General features: G+C 48.2%; 1 protein-coding gene across 4 annotated transcripts in view; it reads left to right on the forward strand.

Annotated features, from left to right (window-relative positions):
- Window positions 1-15,079, forward strand: part of LUC7L (LUC7 like) — a 36,390-nt gene extending 21,311 nt beyond the window's left edge. For 3 of the 4 annotated variants that reach the window (XM_041747967.1, XM_041747964.1, XM_041747965.1), the window contains 6 exons: window positions 324-467; window positions 5,335-5,511; window positions 9,297-9,385; window positions 13,175-13,204; window positions 13,793-13,960; window positions 14,729-15,079. In XM_041747967.1, coding sequence (XP_041603901.1) covers window positions 324-467; window positions 5,335-5,511; window positions 9,297-9,385; window positions 13,175-13,204; window positions 13,793-13,960; window positions 14,729-14,870 — 750 coding nt within the window. In that variant the 3' untranslated portion in view covers window positions 14,871-15,079. Of the gene's footprint in view, window positions 1-323; window positions 468-5,334; window positions 5,512-9,296; window positions 9,386-13,174; window positions 13,205-13,792; window positions 13,998-14,728 lie in introns of all 4 variants that reach the window. The other variant, XM_041747966.1, reaches the window with a different exon arrangement.
- The last annotated feature ends 5,647 nt before the right edge of the window (window positions 15,080-20,726 follow it).

The raw sequence follows: 20,726 nt of genomic DNA on the forward strand, positions 1-20,726 counted from the left end.
GGACTCTGCTTCTCCTCCTTCTGCCTGCTGCTCCCCCTTTCTTGTGTGTACTTCAGCTCTGTCTGTCAAGTGAATGAATAAAAAAAAGAAATCTTGGGGCACCTGGGTCCCTCAGCGATTGAGCGTCTGCTTTCAGCTCAGGGCATGACCCCAGGGTCCTGGGATCGAGTCCCACATCGGGCTCCCCACAGGGAGCCTGCTTCTCCCTCTGCCCGAGTCTCTGCCTCTCTCTCTCTCTCTCTGTTTCTCATGAATAAATACGATATTAAAAAAATTCTTTGGTTTAGATGTTTGCTGACCTGCTTGTTTCTGTTTTCCCTCAGGCAGAAAAAGTACATGAGTTGAATGAAGAAATAGGAAAACTACTTGCTAAAGCTGAGCAACTGGGAGCTGAAGGAAATGTGGATGAATCCCAGAAGATTCTTATGGAAGTGGAGAAAGTCCGTGCAAAGAAGAAAGAAGCTGAGGTTGGTGGTAAAATGTCTTTGAGATAGAGGAAACATAGTAACCCCAGAATGTTGACCTTTTGGGCTAAAATGAAATTATTCCATTTTTTTTAATATTGGGAAAAAGTTGGAAATAGGGTGTTATGTGGATAGGATTGTAGGGTTTAGAGTCAGCATGTTTGGGTTTGTGCTTTTGCTCTGCCTCCTGTGACCTATGTGTGACATTGGACCTGGAACTTGCCAACCATGAGCATAACACCCACATGCAGGCTGCAGTTTCAAGAGCTGAAGAGTCACTGGAGTGGTGTCTGTCATTTTACTCTCTCATCCTCTGGCTCTGTAGGGGTTTGCTGGGCCATGGTGGTTACTCAGCTGGTGTGAGTGGGCCAGAGTTGTAGTGCAGATTGATGTAAAGAACAAAATCTGGGTGTTCTTGGTGACACTGCATCTCTGGTAGAGAGAACCTGTGCAGATTGAGGGTAGCGTCCAAACGAAGTCAGCCTGGGTGCCAGGCCAGGATAAACTGGAAGGGTGGTGGAGAAACTTAGGGGCTCAGTGTTTGTATCATTGACAGCTGTTGTCTTCCTAGATTATTTTATCCATTGGATATGCTCTGACTCACAAGTCTTTACCACTGGAACTGGAAATGGTTCACACGGGCTTTGAGAATAGTGGGAATGGGAGAATCAGAGGGGGACGGGGATGATTGTGTTTCTGTAGTAAATGCTTGTTAAGCTCCAGCTGTGTGCCACATAGTTTTTAGTTGTGAGGAGGCACTCCTCGTGGAGACACCACTGGAGGTGGGAGGAGATGCAGGTAGAAGGGTATGTGTACAGATGGATAAGATTGATTCAGATGAAGATAGGTGCTCAAAAGAAATGAGGTCTGAGTTTGAGAGTGGCTTTGTGTTTCCAGGGGTCTCCAGGTAGGGTAGGGTGATCCAGGAAGTGCCCTTAGCTGAGACGCACAGACTGAGAAGGTTATTAAGAGTGGTGGGGTAGGGAAGCCAAATAGATATGAGGAGATGGCATGTAGGTGCCCTGGTGCAGGTCTCTCTCTGCTTATCTCCCTCCCTACCCCTGGCACAGCATGATGCTTAACCCACAGTAGGAGCTCAGTAATGATTAACTGAATGCATGAGTAATGCCAAGGGCCTGTGGGTGCTAGAGTGTGATACCCACATTGGTAAATGCAGAGAGCAGAAGGGTTACTCAAGATGGGGCCATGTGAGGGTTGGGGTCAGCCGCATATGTCTATTGGATGCTGATGCTGAGATGATGCTTCATGTCCCTGGCAGCACCCCCTTGAGGGACATTCGTAGCTAATATGCTCCATCATTGAACATGAGAAGGAAAAGAATTCACAATACAGATGTTTTCTCTATAAAATGTATTCACATCAAAAGACAGATGGGGTCATGAATGTGACAGTTGCAGGTGATGTTCTAATCAAATACTTTGAGTGGCATTGCCATGGAGATGTGTGACTTGGTAAATTTCTGAACAGTGTTCCCTGGCTTACAGAGTAGTTCCATTTCTGGGGAATTTGGTGTATATTCAAATTCTGCATTTTGCACAGTATTAAATCCTTGAGTGTTTATTATAAATGTAAGTCACGTATATAAATTCTTACATATAGGATCTACATTATCTGTATGCTGAAGTGAGAAACTTGTGTTTACATGTAGAACACAGTAAGGCTCCTTGGGTTGCTGACAGCTCTACTAGAAAGGCCAGAGAGTCAAGAGGGAAGCTCTGTGGATTCTTGGGGCACCCTGAGGTCCAGACCTTCATGCTTCCAGGAGCAGAGCCGTCACCAGAAATCTGTGGGATGGCTCAGAGATTTGTATGTAAATGATTGTCGATGAGGGGCTCATCATGCGGAGATGTGCAGACATCCCAGACCAGACCAGGATGTGGGATGCGTGGCTGTTCATGCCCAGGACTCGGAGTATCCTTGCCACAGCCACTGTCCTCCGTCCCCATGGCTGACAGTACCCTGGGAGGCAGCACCACTTCCTTAAAACCACTGGCAAGACAGGATGGTGCTGGGGAGGCCTCCAGTGTGCTCATCTCTGGCACCTGTGGGTTCCTTTCTGCTCAGCGCTCAAGGTTGTTGAATAGTCTGAAGGAAAAATACAGAGAGATCCTGTGTACCCTTTATCCAGTTTCCCCCAGTGATGACGTCTTGGGAAACCATAGCACAATATCACAGAAAGGATGTTGATAGTCACCATACAGAATATCCATCACCACTAAGATCCCTCCCATGACCCTTATGTAGCCTCACCCACTCCTCTGACCCCTGGCAACTATGAGCCTGTCCTCCATCTCTATATTCTTGTCGTTTCAAGAATGTTGTGAGACTGATTTTCTTTTTCACTCAGCATAATTAGAATTTATTTTGAAAGAAATTAGAGGGGTAGTAGTTAGTTTAGAAATTACAGAAAGGGATAGAGTATCACAAATACTTGTGTGCCCACCATATTTATCATTTTTGCCTAAGATTTTTGGTTTTTCCTTCTTTTTTTTTTTTTTTTTTAAATCCATGAGAGAGAGAGACAGAGAGGCAGAGACATAGGCAGAGAGAGAAGCAGACTTCACATGGGAAGCCCGATGTGGAACTTGATCTTGGGATTCCAGGATCACACCCTGGGTCAAAGGCAGGCAGGTGCTCAACTGCTGAGCCACCCAGGTGTCCCTTGTTTTTTCCTTTGAATAAAAGCTGTAGCACATCATGATGGAATTGCAGGTTCTCGGTGCTTCCCTCTCCAGTCCCATACTTTCCCTCCCAGAGGCAGGCATTAGTGTGCATTCGATTCTGTCTTCATCCTTTACTACACATGTGTGCTTTCCATAAACTCTGTGTGTGTGTGTGTGTTGTAGGTTTAAAAGCTTTGTGCTTTTAAAATATCCCACATCAGGGATCCCTGGGTGGCGCAGCGGTTTGGCGCCTGCCTTTGGCCCGGGGCGCGATCCTGGAGACCCGGGATCGAATCCCACGTCGGGCTCCCGGTGCATGGAGACTGCTTCTCCCTCTGCCTGTGTCTCTGCCTCTCTCTCTCTCTCACTGTGTGCCTATCATAAATAAATAAAAATTAAAAAAAAAAAATACCCCACATCAATGCTGCCAACTGTGTATTTTTTTCTCTCGCATTATTCTCAGCACTGTTTATGAGGTCTCTGCCTGTTGCTCCATACAACTTCCTTCAGTTTATTGCTGTAGGGTTCCGTTTCATGAACATGTGGCTGTCCATTGGCAGTTTTCTGGTTTCTTTCTTTTTTTTTTTTTTTAGTTTTCTGGTTTCTTATCTTCAAAGACAGTTCACAGCAAGTATCCTTGCGCTTGTTTGTTGGCACACGTATGAGCATGTTCTAGGACATATGCCCAGAAGGGTTCCTGGTAATGGCTTGCACCTGTGTTGCTTTCGCAGCTAATTCAGTTGCATTGTTAGTTGCCCCAACATCATCGCCTGCCAGCAAGGTATGAGAGTACCTTATTTTTTGTCTTTGCCAGTTTAGTGAGTGACCTTGTGTCTCATTGTAATCTGCATTTGCCAGGGAAGTTAGAGCATATGAACTAATGGAAGATCCCTTTAAGAATCAGTGGCTGTGGGGGATCCCTGGGTGGCTCAGAGGTTTAGCACCTGGCCTTCAGCCCAGGTCGTGAACCTGGAGTCCCGGGATCGAGTCCCACGTCAGACTCCCCGCAGGAAGCCTGCTTCTCCCTCTGCCTGTGTCTCTGCTTCTCTCTGTGTCTCAGGAATAAATAAATAAAATCTAAAAAAAAAAAAAAAAAACCTGATGAGAGTTCATTAGAATGCAGTTGAGTAGAAAATTTGGTTATTTAGGGACACCTGTGTGGCTTGGCGGTTGAGCACCTGCCTGTGGCTCAGGGCGTGATCCCGGAGTTCCTGGATCGAGTTCCGCATCAAGCTTCCTGTGTGGGGCCTGCTTCTCCTTCTGCCTGTGTCTCTGCCTGTCTCTCTTTTTCTGTGTCTCTCATGAACAAATGGATAGAATCTTTAAAAAAAAAAATCAGTAGCTGTTGGAATGCATTTCTTAAAACCTGGGTTTTGGTGGAGTGTTTTTTTGTTTTTGTTTTTGTGTTTTAATTGATGTGTTTTTGTTTTTTAATTCATGAGAGACAGAGAAGTAGGCTCCATGCAGGGAGCCCGATGCAGGACTCGATCTCGGGACCCCAGGACCACGCCCTGAGCTGAAGGCAAGGGCCAAACCTCTGGGCCACCCTGGCATCCCCAAAACCTGGGTTTTGAAGGCATGCTCTGACTTTGGCACCAGCACCAGGAGCCATGTCCTGCTTCATTTGTTCTGCATTTTATCTGTTCTGACGAGTGGCTGCCAGAGGGGGTGCATTTTGGTCTGCTCTGTTGGACATGTTCTTTATTGAAGAGAGTGTCTAACTTATTTGTCCATTAGTATTTTAGCTTTTAGGGCAGCATTTCTGGACTTTGGGACGTAGTCTTCGATGAGGAGCTTTTGTATGTTGCTTGTTTGGTTTGGTTTTTGTGCTTTGTTTTATGAAGGCCCCCTTTGAAGAGTCTCCCTTCTTGATTCTGTGGTCCTCCTAGCGCTCTCCACACACATAACTGAGACCTGCCTTCCCTGCTGGCCTCTGAGAACACCGCATCCTGCTTGTCTGAGAGTTTTTGAATGAATGTTCCTTATTGCTTTGAAATCATGATTCTTAGTTCATTTCATAAATGATGAAATTTGAATCAGTTAAAAATATCTAAAGCTTGTAAATGATTCGATTTCTGTTATTTAAAAGTCACCTCTGTAGTCCCTTCCAGTATTTCCATTTTGGGGGTTGAATATTTGCTTGCATTTCTGTGTACCTCACTTTGATTTACTCTGTTCTCGTCCAGGAAGAATACAGAAATTCCATGCCTGCATCCAGTTTCCAACAGCAGAAGCTGCGTGTCTGTGAGGTCTGTTCAGCCTACCTTGGGCTCCACGACAATGACCGTCGTCTTGCAGACCACTTCGGGGGCAAATTACACTTGGGGTTCATTCAGATCCGAGAGAAGCTTGATCAGTTGAGGGTACGTTTATGTATTGTGTTTCTGGAGAAACCCAAGAAGTCTTGTGATTGTCTCCATATTTTTTGACTTTTAGAAAAACTCGTGTTTTGATATTTTCTAAGAACATGCCTTGAGTTTTAGAGTGAAATACTCAGATTTCATCACTTCATTCACACAAGAGAACTAAGGTCTTAATCCAAAAGGACCTTGGATATTTGTTTAGTCTGTACTTCTTGTGTAGGAAAAAATGCAGAATCCAGTCTTCTGGTATAGAGAGCTCTTGCACAGCTCTGAAATAACTTGTATTTGAAGATGGGAAGAGCCAGTAGTCTCATTTTTATCCTTAGGCAAAGGCGGATCTGTGGTTAGGTTAGACAGGGAAGGTGGAAGGTTGGGCAGGGGCGGATGCTTGGAGAGTGGTTAGGCTGGACAAAGATCACACTTCTGGCCCTTGCCTTTGAGCCGCCTTGGGAGGTTGAGAATGTGGTGGGGCTTTTAGTATAGTGCTGCTCCACCCCTGCCTACCTTTATTTCTTCCTCAAGGCTCCTTATTTTCCTGGGTTAGACTGTAAAACTTACTTTGGATACAGAACACTAAGAAGGAAGGGTGAACATGTTTCAGATAGTTTGGATTATTTTTCAGACTGGTGGAGTCTTCCCTGCTGCCTACAGGGACCACTAGGATGTTGCACTGGGAACTGTGCAGCCCTTCCCTCCAGACACATGACATTTGGTGGAAGGACAGACACATGGCACGTGACTGGGACACTATGACAAGGCGGAGGGCCTTGTGTGCCCCTAGAGGGAGCAGGGGACAGAGCCCTGCACTTGAGGGGTTGCCAGTAGGTGAGGTGTGAGTCTGGCACAGGGACTGGAGTTGGGGGGACAGCCACTGGACTGAAAATCACATTTTGCTCCTATACTCCCTATAGAATATTGAAAAGTGATAGACTTTGTAATTTTTTTTTATCTTTTTTTTTTTTTTTTTTTTTAAAGATTTTATTTATTCATGATAGAGGCAGAGACACAAGCAGGCTCCATGCTGGGAGCCTGACGCGGGACTTGATCCCGGGTCTCCAGGATCATGCCCTGGGCCAAAGGCAGGCGCTGAACCACTGAGCCACCCAGGGATCCCTACTTTTTTTTTTTTTAATTATTTTTTTGACAGTGTGTGTGTGTGTGTGTGTGTGTGTGTGTGTGTGTGTGAGAGAGAGAGAGAGAGAGAATGCAGAAGGGAAGGGCAGAGGGGGAAAGAGAATCACAAAAAGAATCCCAGGGAGAGGGAGAAGCAGATTCCCACTGAGCAGAGAGCTTGATGTGGAGCTCGATCTCAGGACCCTGAAATCATGACCTGAGCCAGAGTCAGAGGCTTAATGGACTGAACCACCGAGCTGCCCCTTCCATTTCTCCTTTAAACTGTATTTCCATTTCATATCACCCCATAATTTTCTCCTGATACTTTTTTTTTCCTGATACTTTTTTATACGTGAAAGCCTTTTACTTCTTTCTTAAGACATACTTCTCCAACAGAGATGAAACTACATTGAAATTTTTCCCCTGAAGCCTTAAAAACTTAAGTTTTTGTTTTTTAAAGATTTTATTTTTAAGTAATCTCTGTATGCAACCTGGGGCTGAAACTTAAAACCCTGAGATCAAGAGCAGCTGAGCCAGCCAGGCATCCCCTTAAGATCTTAAGTATTACCTAGATCTAGAAAGCATGTTTTGTCATTGCAGTTACAACTTGTACAAAGTTGACCAGAACAACACAAATATATTAATAGATTTTGATTATAGCTATTACACTAAGAGCAAAAAATGTGTCAGGAAGTGCACCTCTAAACAATAAGAAGCAGAGAAGCAGGAGTGTTCTGGGCCCTAATCTGAGATGGCTTCACTTAATAGTGGTCCCAGAGGTACTCACACCTCCAGGCCACACGCCCAGGTAATAGGCAAGGCCTTCTTTGTTACTGGTGGAAGGACAGTGTCTTGGAAGTAGGGAGGTTTGTAAAGGTCTTAATGCCAGACCATAGCCCTGTGCTTGGTCACATCTCCTTTAGGGAGTGTGTGTGGAAGTTGAGGGGCTGAAACTCCCCATCTTTTTTTTTTTTTTTAGGATTATTTATTTATTTAATAAAAGATTATTCATGAGAGGCACAGAGAGAGGAGAGAGGCAGAGACACAGGCAGAGGAAGAAGCAGGCTCCATGCAGGGAGCCCGACGTGGGACTCGATCCCAGGACCCCAGGCTCATGCCCTGAGTCGATGGCAGGCACTAAACCGCTGAGCCACCCAGGGGTCCCTGAAACTTTCCATCTTTAACTTTAGCCATCTTTTTGTGCCTGCTCAGATTCAGGACAAGTGAAGCCAGGGGTGGAGAGCCGGAGCTGCCAAATAGGAAGGCTCTCTCGCATCTTGTGAGTGCTTTGAGGAGGATAGCTGGCCCCTCTCCTGTGGTCCTTGCTATACCCCATTGTTCAAGGACCTGGCTCCAGACTGTACTGAGATGTAGGATCATCCTTCATGAGCATGAGAAGACTGGTGACTCTTTGTCTCCCTGGCCTTATTTTACTCCCCCTTAGGGCTTCATTCCATCAGTGGAGGGGTGGGGGGATCAAAAGGATTTGGGTTGGTATTGGGGGTGGGGGGTGGGGAGGCTGGACCTAGTACTTTCTCTGAGCTTTGTCTATTTCATTCCCGTAGTTTCTCTGGGCCTCCTCTTTTCTGTTGGATTGGATTGTCTTCTCTATTGTGTTCACAATCCATCTTGATGAGCGGAGTATTGAGCTTAATGTTGAAAGCCAGTTCTGGGCGCTCCTGGCTGGCTCAGTCAGTAGACTACATGACTCTTGATCATGGGGTTGTAAGTTTGAACTCCATGTTGGATGTTAGAGATTGCTTAAAATGGGGATCCCTGGGTGGCGCAGCGGTTTGGCGCCTGCCTTTGGCCCAGGGCGCGATCCTGGAGACCCGGGATCAAATCCCACATCGGGTTCCCGGTGCATGGAGCCTGCTTCTCCCTCTGCCTATGTCTCTGCCTCTCTCTCTCTCTCTCTCTCTCTCTGTGACTATCGTAAATAAATAAAAATTAAAAAAAAAAAAAGAGAGAGATTGCTTAAAATATTAAAGCAAACAAGAAAGCCAGCCAGTTGTGGAGTGTTCACAGACCACCTCCCCTGGCCTGCTGTCCCCATGAGGCCGGGTCTAAAGCCAGTGTAGTGATGTAGCCCTCAGCACTCCCAAGGACAGGCTGCTCCTGGGCAGCAGGATATATTTGGTCAGACACGTGTTCTTTTTTACTGTAAAGTTTGTGGAGTCTCCTTTGTAAAAAACGAACTTTCTGGATTGGTGTGAAGTGAAAGATCAGTTTCTATGACTTTGAGCTATAGCACCTCTTAGAGTATGCAGCTTGTCCCTGAATATATGAGGTGAATTTATAAAAGCATTATTTTTGTGGTGCCTGGGTGGCTCAGTCAGTTAAGCATCTGCTTTCTGCTCTCAGGGTCCTGGGGTCTATCCCCACATGGGGCTCTCTGCTTAGTGGAGCATCTGCTTCTCCCTCTCCCTCTGCTGCTCCTCCTGCTTGGTGTTCTTGTTCTTTTTGTCTCTAATAAAATCTTTTAAAAATTAAGTAAAAGCATTATTTTCATGTATTTTCCATTAAGAAGTCTTAAAGGTGGTTATGTCCATTTCCTAATAGTTTCTTTTAGATTTTTAAATTACTGATACTGAAATCATAAAAAAGCGCTTTAACATTCATTTACTAGTTGGTATAACTTGTTCTTCTTTCATTTTCCAACTTTTATTTAGAAAACTGTGGCTGAAAAGCAGGAGAAGAGAAATCAGGATCGTCTGAGGAGGAGAGAGGAGAGAGAGCGGGAGGAGCGGCTGAGCAGGAGGTGAATCCACAGCACACACATGTCCAAGAAGACCCTGTTCCTTCCTCGCAGTCTGGCTTGTGCTACCGACCCACATGGCCCTTAAAAAGAAGCAAACACGTAGCATGTTCAGAGGAGTGGGGTTTTGGTTGGCCTCAGAGGAGCTGTGCGATGCAGAGCGAGCCATCTGGAGCTGCACAGGCAGCTGTGGCGACCTAACTCGTCCCTGGGAAGGTGTAGGGGAGGGCTGAGCAGTAGAAGTGGGAGAGGAACCTGCTGTGCCCTGACCTGCCTTGTTGGGAACACAGCACTCAGCAGACAAGTTGGGCAGGAGCTGAGACTCGAGCTGGAGCGTGCTCCGCACACAGCTGTACTTGCTGTCGGGGAAAATCCTCCAGGGCTGAGTACACTGGAGCTGACTGAGGGTTGTGGGGCCCTGCTGAGAACACGTGTAGATGGTAAGGGTGGAAGCGGCAAGGACTGAGGAGCTGACTAGGAGAGTGCTGGTGAAGGAGGTACCTGTGACAGGTGTGGGTGAGAAGGATCTGGGTGTGTTGGGGTAGAGCCGATAAGATTTGCTGGTAGGAGGTTGTGAGGCAGGCAAAGGGGGAATAGAGCTGGCTTCATGGTTTCTGGCCTGGAGTTGCCACTTAGGGGGATGGAGAAACTGGGAGTGGTATATTGGGGTCAGGAGGAGGTGGTGGGGAGAATTTGGCTCTAGCTGTATTCTGTTTGAGATGCTTAGGAGACATCTGGTCAGAGTTCAGGGAAGAGGCTGGAACCAAGACCACACTGTCATGGGACATGCTCAGTGTCCTCTAAAGGCCCAGAGCTAGGCTTTCGTGGGGGAATTCCTTAGCGTGTAATTCGGGAAAGACCAAGAAATGTTTGTTGCATTTTTAGTCTTCTCATTACTTTAACAGATTCTGATTGTAAAGAGACTAAAACAAAATACTTTCAAATGGCATAAAAATGTATTAAGCATAACACGTAAGTCCATTTTTACACACAAGTGACCACTGCTGTGGCAGGGTGTGTCTGTTTGCACGGGTACATGCAGGATCTTTGCTTCATCTCTCAGACCTTCCCCAGTAGGAGTGCCCTTGGCAGACGGGTACACATGCCCGTGCAGTGACAGCACAACCACGCCCACCTCCATATATTTGCCCATCTCCAACCCTGCCTCCAGCCGCCACCAGCCGGCTCTCTGTGAGTTTGGTTTTGTTTTTTAGATTCCACACATAATGGAGATCATACGTTATTTGCTTTTCTATGTCTGACTGATTTTATTTTATTTTTAAGATTTTATTTATTTATTTATTCCCGAGAGAGGCAGAGACACAGGCAGAGGGAGGAGCAGGCTCCATGCAGGGAGCCCAATGCAGGACTCGATCCCAGGACCCTGGGGTCACACGCTGAGCCAAAGGCAGACATCCAACCTCTGAGCCACCAGGCGTGCCTCTGACTGATTTTTACACAGCATAATGCCTTAATGATCCATCCGTGCTGTCAGAGATGGCAGGATTTCTTACTATTTTATGGCCAAGTAGCGTTCTATTATGTATACACCTCACATCTTTTATCCATTTATCTGTTAGTTGACACTTAGGTTGTTTCCATGTCTTGGCCCTTGTAAATAAGGATGTGATGAATGGAGGGGTGTGGAGGTCTTTCTCAAGATGGTAATTTCATTTTCTTTGAATAAATACTCTTTGAATAAATAATACCTACAGAAGTAGGTTTGTGGGACCATATGGTAGTTTTATTTTTAATTTTTTGAGGACCCTCCTTAACTGTTTTCCACAGTGGCTCCACAGGTTTAGTTGTCCGCCAACAGTGCACGAGGGTTCCCTTTTGTCCATGTCCTTGCCAGCACTTATTATTATTTTTTTAAGATTTTTTTTTTTTTTATCCACGAGAGATAGAGAGGCAGAGACACAGGCAGATGGAGAAGCAGGCTTCCTGCAGGGAGCCCGACGTGGGACTCGATCCAGGGACCCTGGGGTCACACCCTGAGCCGAAGGCAGATGCTCAACACTGAACCACCCAAGCACCCCAGCACTTACTATTTCTTACCTTGTCTTTGACTTTTTATTTAGTTTTATTTATGATTTCTTAAGTTTTGGATGGCTATTGCTTTTCTAACAGGTGTGAGGCGATATCTCATGGTGGTTTTTATTTGCATTTCTCATGAGTGATGTTGGCTACCTCTGTGTTGTCTTTGAAGATATGTTTGGATCCTTTATCCGCTTTTTAAAATTTATCTTTCTTTTAAGATTTTATTTGAGAGAGAGCAAGAGAGAAACACAAGCTGGGGGAAATGGCAGAGGCAGAAGGAGAAGCAGACTACCTGCTAAGCAGGGAGCCTGATCTGGGGCTCTGATCCCAGGACCCCAGGATCATGACCTGAACTGAAGGCAGATGCTTCACTGACTGAGCCACCCAGCTGGGCATCCCAAGATCTTCCTGCTTTTATTTATTTATTTATTTATTTATTTATTTATTTATTTATTTATTTATTTATGTCTATCTGTTTTTTTTTTTTCTTTGGAGTTGCAGGCGTTCTTTATATATTTGGATATTAACCCCTTGTCAGATACTTGGTCCACACGTGTTTTTCCCACTTCCGGGTGGCCTTTCATCTTGTTGATGGGTTCCAGTGCCATACAGAGGCTTCTTAGTTTGATGCAGCCTCATTCCGTATTTGTTTTTGTTTCTCACCTTCACTTTTTGATAACAGTTTCTATATAAAGCTATTTTTGTGTTTTGTTTTGTTTTTTAAAGATTTATTTATTATTTGGGATGCCTGGGTGACTCAGCAGTTGAGTGTCTGGCTTCGGCTTTGGACATGATCCCAGAAGTATGGGATCGAGTCCCACATCGGGCTCCCTGCATGGAGCCTGCTTCTCCCTCTGCCTGTGTCTCTGCCTCTTTCTCTGTGTGTGTCTCATGAATGAGGATTTATTTATTTATTTGAGAGCCACAAGGGAGCTCTGGGGGGGTGGGACAGGGCAAAGGGAGAGAAGTCCTGGAGTGGAGCTCAATGACGGGGTTGGTCCCAGGACCCTGAGACTGACCTGAAACAAAATCAAGAGTTGGAAGCTGAACCGACTGAGCCACCCAGGTGCCCCTATAAAACTTTTTAAATGAGTGCTCTAATGATCATCCTTATAGATGTGCTTGAGTGCTTTATAAAATTCCTTAGAATTCCTAGGACAAATATCAGTAGGTGTTGGAAAAATTGCTTTCCAGGAAGCTGTCAGGTCATCCTCTGAATGCATGTTGTATGAGCATCTCCTCTCACATCCCCCTCAGCACTTTGTGGTGGTGCTCTTGTTATTTTTTGCTGTAGAACAGGATGTAAAACGAGAGCTCATTGTATAATGTGTGTTTCTTGGATTGCTGGTTGGTTGTGTAGTATTTCTCAAGGAGGTCATATGACCCTCAACTAGCAATGAGCCTGTGTCTGGAACTTGAGGCTTTAACTTTGGCGTCCTTTGGTGACTGTAGATCCTGCCCAGCCCTGCATCTGCTGTGTGACACTCTGCATAGCTGTGTGAGTGTCCACTGCCGAGACATTGCAGAGCCAGTTGTTGAACTTGAGCATAGCATTTGACCCCTGGGGACTGAGGGTTGGCCTGGTATTGTGAACGTTGACCAATGGAGCCATAGGCCTGAGCATGAGTGAGCCGTTAGAAATTAACAGGTTTCTGTGGGAAGCTGACACTCCTTCAGTTGTGGACTGAGGGGCAGGGCTGTTTGGGGGAAATTGTTCATCTTTTTGGTTTTTTTTCTTCTTAATCATTTTAGGTCTGGATCAAGAACCAGAGATCGAAGGAGGTAGGTTTCCAAATCCATTAACATGTTCTCAGTGAAATGTCCTTTTTTTCTACATATTTGTCCTTTTTAAAATATATTTGAGAGGGAGAGAGAGTCCTAAGCAGATGCTGTCCTGTGCACATAGCCTAATGGGGGGCTTGATCTCATGACCCTGAGATAACCTGAGCTGAGACCAGGAGTCAGCCACTTAACCAACTGAGCCACACACGCATGCCCTCTCTGTACATTTTTTTCTTAATAGTTGACTTCTAAAGCTTCACCTGGTAGGCAAGGGCTGGTGAGGGGCCAGGTTTGGGCCATGTCTGTCTGTTGTCAGGTTGATTGGGGCTTAGTGTAGCAGAAGGACGTACTGTAAATGAGAGAAGTCAGAAGGTGCTGCTGAGGCCTGTGGGTTGGCAGGGATTTCCTGGCAAGGTGTTTTTAGAAGCACCTGGGAGGGTTGGGCCTTAATTCTCTTTGACCAGAGGTTAGTTGGTGGGACTATTGTGAACCCCAGTAGGAGGGAAGGGGAGATGGCAGCGAAGCACCCAGCAGAACCTGCTGCAAAAATGGGCAAGTTGGCCTTCAGATCCTTGTTGTCTGCTGCAGGTCACGCTCCCGGGACCGGCGTCGGAGGAGGTCCAGATCTACCTCCAGGGAGCGACGAAAGTCATCCCGATCCCGGTCCCGAGACAGACACCGGCGCCACCGCAGCCGTTCCCGGAGCCACAGCCGGGGCCACCGCCGGGCTTCCAGGGACCGGAGTGCGAAATACAAGTAACTACTCTGAGTCCTTCAGTAGCTGCAACCAGGAGTGAGCCCCTTCTCTTTGTGTTCCCAGGGTCTTCTGGGGGTCTGTCAGTGGGGCCTCTTGGCCATACCTGGCAGGGATGGGTCTGGAGATTTTGTTCAGGAGCCTGGCTGGGCATCTGTGGAACTGTTTTGGAGCCTTAAGGACTCGTGAACAGGGCCCAGGGTATGGGGAGCTGTAAGTTCAGAGCCACAGGTGGATGCAGGGCTGGCGCAGTTGAGAGGCTGTGGGGGTGGTTACATGGGCACAGCTCCCTTGTGACCTGCACACTCGGTGTCCCCTTGATGCACAGAGCCGCTGAGATTTGTGTCCTGACCAGGCCCTGCTTACCTCTGTTGTGGTTTTCTTAAGGGAAAACAAAAAACATTGATACACTCTGAGGTAAGCCCTGTGAGCATCTTTGTGTTGATTGTAGCCTTTTCTCCACTGTGTTTACATAATGGGTCATACTCCACATGTGCACTTTTGTTGTCCTTTGCTCCATTCATGTTACAGCAAAAGCTTGCCCTGTTAGGAGAAATCTTTACAAATGTCTTTTTAGTGGCTGCCTGAACACTCCCTTGTAGTGGTGTGGGCACTAGACAGCTGCCCTCTGGCCTGCCAAGGCCTTCCCCAGGTGTGCTGGGTCTTGGCCTTTCCTGACCTGGTGGTGAGGGTCAGAGCTGCCGGTGCTCCAGGAGCCAGCCAGAAGGGGGATGCCGGCCTCCTCTGAGCCTCTGGTTCTCGTTTCCCAGGTTCTCCAGAGAGCGGACATCGAGAGAGGAGTCCTGGGAGCACGGGCGCAGTGAGCGAGGGGCCGCTGATTGGAGGCTGGAGAGCTCCAACGGGAAGATGGCTTCGCGGAGGTCGGAGGAGAAGGAGGCTGGCGAGATCTGATCCTACACCTGGGCCTGTAAATAATCTGATAAACATTCAACACAGCCTAAAGTTACCCTTTATATTTGCTGAATACAACTCATCTTTTGTAGTTTACGATTTCTATTGTTTTGGAGCTAGCTGTGAGTTTCTAGAGATGTACAGAGTTGCTCCTGTGTTCTGGGGTTATGTTGAGTAGGAATAAATAAATCTGACAGACAGCCTCCTTACTGCTGTGGTGGGGTCTCTGCTGTCCTTCTGTGCTCTAGAGACTTCACCGTGGCCTTCCGCAGGTGGTCACACACTGGATGTTCTCCACGAGCTTTGCTCACCCTCAGAAATTGTGACTTACTGTTAGACGACCCTTTGACTTTTGGCATCTGACATGCCCAGTGCCCTGCCCTGACCGTCTGGAGTGCAGCGTGCAGGGCTGTTGGCTTGTGGGCTGTACAGCTCCGCCCTGCAGTGCAGACTGCGGCAGGCTGCCCTGGAGGGGACGGAGGTGTACCCCATTCCACATCCACTTCTTTAGGAAGGGCTGCCTGTCTAGTGTGCTATTAGCGCAGCCTCAGCCTGGCTCCGTGAACCACACTGCAGCTTGCCCTTTGGGAGTCATCTAAGGCCAGAGGCCTTTGGACAACATCCACATGACAGCCACAGGGTCCTCGGGGGCTGGCTGATCTGTTCAGGTCATAGTTTGACTCACTGGAGAGCCTGTGGTGGTAGCCATGCTCTCCGCTGTTTGCCACATTTACTCAAAAAACAAAAAGCCCTTTTGCGGGGCAGGGGTTCGTTTATTCTAGGAGAGAGGTCCTGATGGCCACGTTATGGAAACAGTCATCCCTACTCCCTCTGTGCAGAGACTGGCTCAGTGGTCACTGGGTCTGGATCATGTGGCCACCAGCACCGTGATGTGGCTGGTGGTCCTGCTTTGGGCTCTGCTCCCACAATCTGTCCTCTTCTCAGAAGATATGCGGGCAGGTGGGTGCTCCGGCGTAGGTTCTCCCCGGCCTGGTATCAGCAATGTCCTTGCACTGCCCTTGTCTGAGGCCCAGGCTGAGTCAGGAAGAAGGGGCCTTGCTGGTATATATGTTGCTTGCAGTGGGAAGGGGGGCTGCCAGAAAGCAAGAGGTGGTGTAGACCTCAAGCTAGGTCGGTAGACGCATGTCCTCTATGGTTTGGGAAGTAGACACAGGTTGGTGCAAAGCCATGAGTGCGTTAAGGGCGGTCCTAGGAGAGAAGGGGCAAAGGGAATGAGGCCGGGGGTTGTGAGCGATGGACTCTGCCTGTGGCATGCAGAGGACACCCAGGTCAGGCACCATGAGGTGCGTGGCTAGGAGCCAGGATGACAGAAGGTCCTCCTGCCTCCATCCCTCATCTGGAGGGGTGGGCTTAAAAAAATATTAGTAAAACATGTAAAAGTTATTTCAACCACTATTAAGTATGTTCACAGGTTGTGCAGCCATCACCACCATTCATGAAGGAATGGTTTTGAAAAGGTAGAATGAAGACCTCCCTGGACTTAGGAGTAGCCACAAAGATGAGGCTGAGACAGACCACTGGAGGGTGCCTGGAAGCTGCAGCTACTCCCCGTCACCTGAGTGTTCCCCAGTCTGTTCAGGAGCAGATGTTTTTGGCTCTTCCAACCTTGTTACTAGAGGCACCCACTTGTCCCTGGTGCACCCCAGGCCCCTGTGTGTAGGAGTGCAGTGGACATATGGTCCTGTGCTCTGGGTGGGCCCAGAAGAGGTCAGATTGACGGAGGCCATGCACAGCACTCCCAGGACCCGCCAGCTCACCCTAGTTGGGTTCCAGCAGAGGAGTGCTCACAGACGGGGATGTGGGGATGTACTTCTAGGTACCCCTCTAGATGTACCTAGAGGAAGTCACCATAAATCATAAGGGGTTGGGCTAGATGTCATCACCCCACCCTGAGTCCTCTCAAGGAATACAAAAACATGGGAAACATTTGTTTATAGAGAGAAGCAGAGATGTCAGGACACAGTTGTGATCCCTGAGGAGGTTGGGTGGGCCAGACTGACAGGTACGGATCCTCCAGGGGTCCAAGCTCTTGAGGTCCACCCAGAGCTGTATGGGGCCCTCAGCCCCTCCTGCCACTGTTCCTGAGGATTCACCCCCACACACACCGTGCTTCTGTCCAGTGGAGGGGACACAGTGGCCACCTGGTGTGGGCTGTGGCATCTAACTGCGTAGGGGTCGAGGAGTGGGGCCTTGCAGCATGGCAGGGGGGACTTGGGGTCCGCCCTCCAGATGGATCTCTCTCCAGGCCCAGAACCACAGTCTGGTGAAGGGAGGCTTGGAGTGACCATCAGGCCCTGCAGCCTGTGTGGGAGACTGTAAGATCAGCAGGGCCCCAGCCTTGGGGAGCACCCACCCTGGGGTCCACAGTATCCTCGCTGGGAGCTTCCCGTGCGAGGTGGTGCCCAGCTGTGTTTAGAGCAAGTGGGAGAGGGGATGTGCACCATAGTGCCTTGGAAGGGGACACGCGCCCCCCCCCCCCCCCCGCCCGAGGAATGGGATGGTGGCTACTTGGGGATCGGGCCCAGCATATGGTCCTGCTCAGGCAAGACTGGGACAGTTGAGTGGCTCTTGAGTTTGATCAGGCATCAGAAAAACTTGGAAGACTTAAAACAGGTTACTGCCCTGCCTTCCCATCCCGATTTTCTGGGGAGGGGCCCAAGAATGTACTTCCATTATTTTGTAGGTAGAGTTTTTTAATTGAGTTATAAAATTCAACACATTAACGGCATTAAAGTGTACAGTTTAGTGGTTTTTAATGTACAATGTTCTGCTTTCTGGTTTACCACTGTGTAGTTTTAGAACATTTCATTGCCCCCAAAAGGAAACCTCGTTACCCATTACCAGTCCCTCCCCCTGACCAGCCCTGTAAACAACCACTAACCTTGCTCTGTTGATTTGCCTGTTCTGGACACTAGGTAAGTGGAAGCACGCTGTGAGGGGCCCATGACGGCTTCTGTGCTGAGCAGCGTTTGCAGGATTTACCTGCACAGGAGCCTGTGTCAGTAGCACAGGTGTGTGTCTCCTGGGCTGCGGATGCTGTGGGTCTGAAGGACACCAAGAGCTGGAATGGGGGGCTGCAGGGGTGGGGGTGGCGGGAGTTGGGGCACCAGCTTCAAACCCTAGATGGCCTTTCTCTGGGATGTGAAGTGAGATGCCCTCGGTGTCCCTAAAGCAGGGGCCCCCGGCTCTCGACATCAGGGCACACGCCACAGGCAGTGCCTGGGGCTGAGGGAGGGGGACGAGGGGGGATTGAGGTGTCCTGTCCTCAGTTGTGGGCACAGTTAGTTCCTTTTGTGTCCACTGCATGGTCCCTATACCAGCCCCAGATAGCCCCTCCGCTACTTACCTCACATCCCCACAGGCATTGAATCCCAGCATCTTCTGGTGCCTGAGTCTGTGGTGCCGCGTCGCCCTGCATGCTGCATCACAGGGGACAGCTAGTGGCTGCTTAGGGATGGGCACAAGGTCTGCCATATGTCCATGGTCCTTAGCCCAGCCCATGCAGAAGGACTGAGCATCCCTGCAGGAGTGCCAGCCCAGGGTGCCCAGTCCCCCGAGTGACACGGGGGTCACAGGGAAGGCTGAGGTCCCCTGGGGGGATTTCCTGAGCAACAGAAGTTCTCCAGTGCTTTCTGGCTCCTCGTTCTACCTTCTGTTTTCCTTGCTGGGTCTCATCCTGCTGAGCTTTGTGGGCTGCCCCTAGGGAGGTTGTGCAAGAGACACCCCATCCTCCCATCTAGGGGAGGAGCAGTGGCAGGGCCCCCTTCACCAGACCCATGTGCTTTCTTTTTATGGAGATATAATGGCCAAAGGTGGTGTGTTAGCTTCAGGTGCGCGGTGTAATGATTGAGCACGTGTGTATGTTGCAAAATAACAGCATCGGAAGTTGTCTTACCGTGTCATCAAAAAATGTTTCCTGGGATGAGAACTTCTAAGCTGTATTCTGAGCAGCTTTCATTTTTTTTTTTTTTTTTTTTATTTACGATAGTCACAGAGAGGGAGAGAGAGAGAGAGAGGCAGAGACATAGGCAGAGGGAGAAGCAGGCTCCATGCACCAGGAGCCCGACGTGGGATTCGATCCCGGGTCTCCAGGATCGCGCCCTGGGCCAAAGGCAGGCGCCAAACCGCTGCGCCACCCAGGGATCCCTCTGAGCAGCTTTCAAATATACACTGTGCTGTTATTGTATGTGTACTAATGTGACAGGTATGGTGTTGCATATGTGATACAGTGCCGTGTGCATACTGTGCAACACCTGGCACGGCATTATATGATGCTGTGCATGTGGTTATGTAGTAGAACGTGCAGTATTCTATAATACCATATATGTAATTATGCAATAATATATAACCTGCAGTATTTTTTCTAAAGATGTTAAATATTTGAGAGACGGCACAAGCTGGGGGAGGGGCAGAGGGAGCCAGAGAAGCAGGCTGCCCGCTGAGCAGGCTTCTCCATCTCAGGATCCTGGGACCATGATCCAAGCTGAAGGCAGATGCATCACCGACAGAGCCGCCCTGGCACCCCTGCGGTAATTTTTTTTTTTTTTTTTTTTTTAGGGATTTATTATTTATTTGAGAGCACGAGTGGGAGGGGCAGAGGAAGAGAGAATCTCAAGCAGACTCCTTCTGGGTTTGGAGCCGGACACGGGGCTTGATCTCACGACCCTGAGATCACGACGCAGGTAGAGGCTTAGACACTTAAGCATACTGTACATGTAACGATATGTAATATAGTACCATGTGGTATACATAGCGCTGAACTATGGTGTGGTGCCACCATATGTGAGATACTGTATAATTATGTAATATGTGGTACAGTATTTATATGAAATAAATGCATATAAGAAATACAAATATAGGGACGCCTGGGGGCTCAAGGGTTGAGTGTCTGCCTTCGGCTCAGGGCATGATCCCCGGGGTCCTGGGATCGAGTCCCACATCGGGCTATCTGCAGGGAGCCTACTTCTCCCTCTGCCTCTCTCTCTGTGTCTCTCATGAATAAGTAAATAAAACCTAAAAAAATAAGACAAATATATATAAAATGTAACACTGAATATGTAATATACAGTACATGTATTCTATGTGGAATAGTCTAAGAAAATGCAATATAGTATGTGATACTGCATAATTAATGTAATATTATATAATACGTACAGAATTATATGTTCCTAGGCCTTTTCCTGAGGCTGCCAGGACCTCCTTTGGACCTCTCCCAAGGTCCAGCATGCCTGGGACTCGAGACCAGTCACCTCCTGGCTGGGCCCAGCCTTTGTCCCTACGGAAGAGAACACACGAGAGTTCAGAAAATAAGCAAGCCCTGTGTGCGCACTTGGGTCAGGAAGTGGAAAAATGTCAGCTCCTGGGAAACCCCTGTCTTCCCTTAACAGCCCCTTTTGTCTTCCCAGAGCTTATGGCATATTCATTATCTCCTGGTGGTTTCTGAGAACCAGGAGTCAAGCCATAGCTCGGCCTTGTTCCCCCCCTGAGGTTGCAATCAAGGGGTCTCATCTGGGGCTATTCTGGAGAAGGGTCTTTCAACGCTCACATGGTTGTTGGCAGTATTTAGCTATTTTTTGGATGTCAATAAGAGGCCCACTCTGTGGGCAGCCACAACATGGTACCTTTGAAAGGGGAAGGGTCTCCAAGCAAGAGAGACATTATTTTAAGATTTTACTTATTTGACAGCAAGTGTGTGCATACGCAGATGGGCAGAGGGAGAGAAGGAGAGAGACTCAAGCAGACTCCATGACAAACATGGATCCCAACTCTGGCCTGTCACATTCCTGAGATAATGATCTGAGCCAAAATCGAGCCAGACACCTAACTGACTGAGCC

This window comes from Vulpes lagopus, chromosome 3, assembly GCF_018345385.1.
Source record: "Vulpes lagopus strain Blue_001 chromosome 3, ASM1834538v1, whole genome shotgun sequence".
Classification (NCBI taxonomy): Eukaryota; Metazoa; Chordata; class Mammalia; order Carnivora; family Canidae; genus Vulpes; species Vulpes lagopus.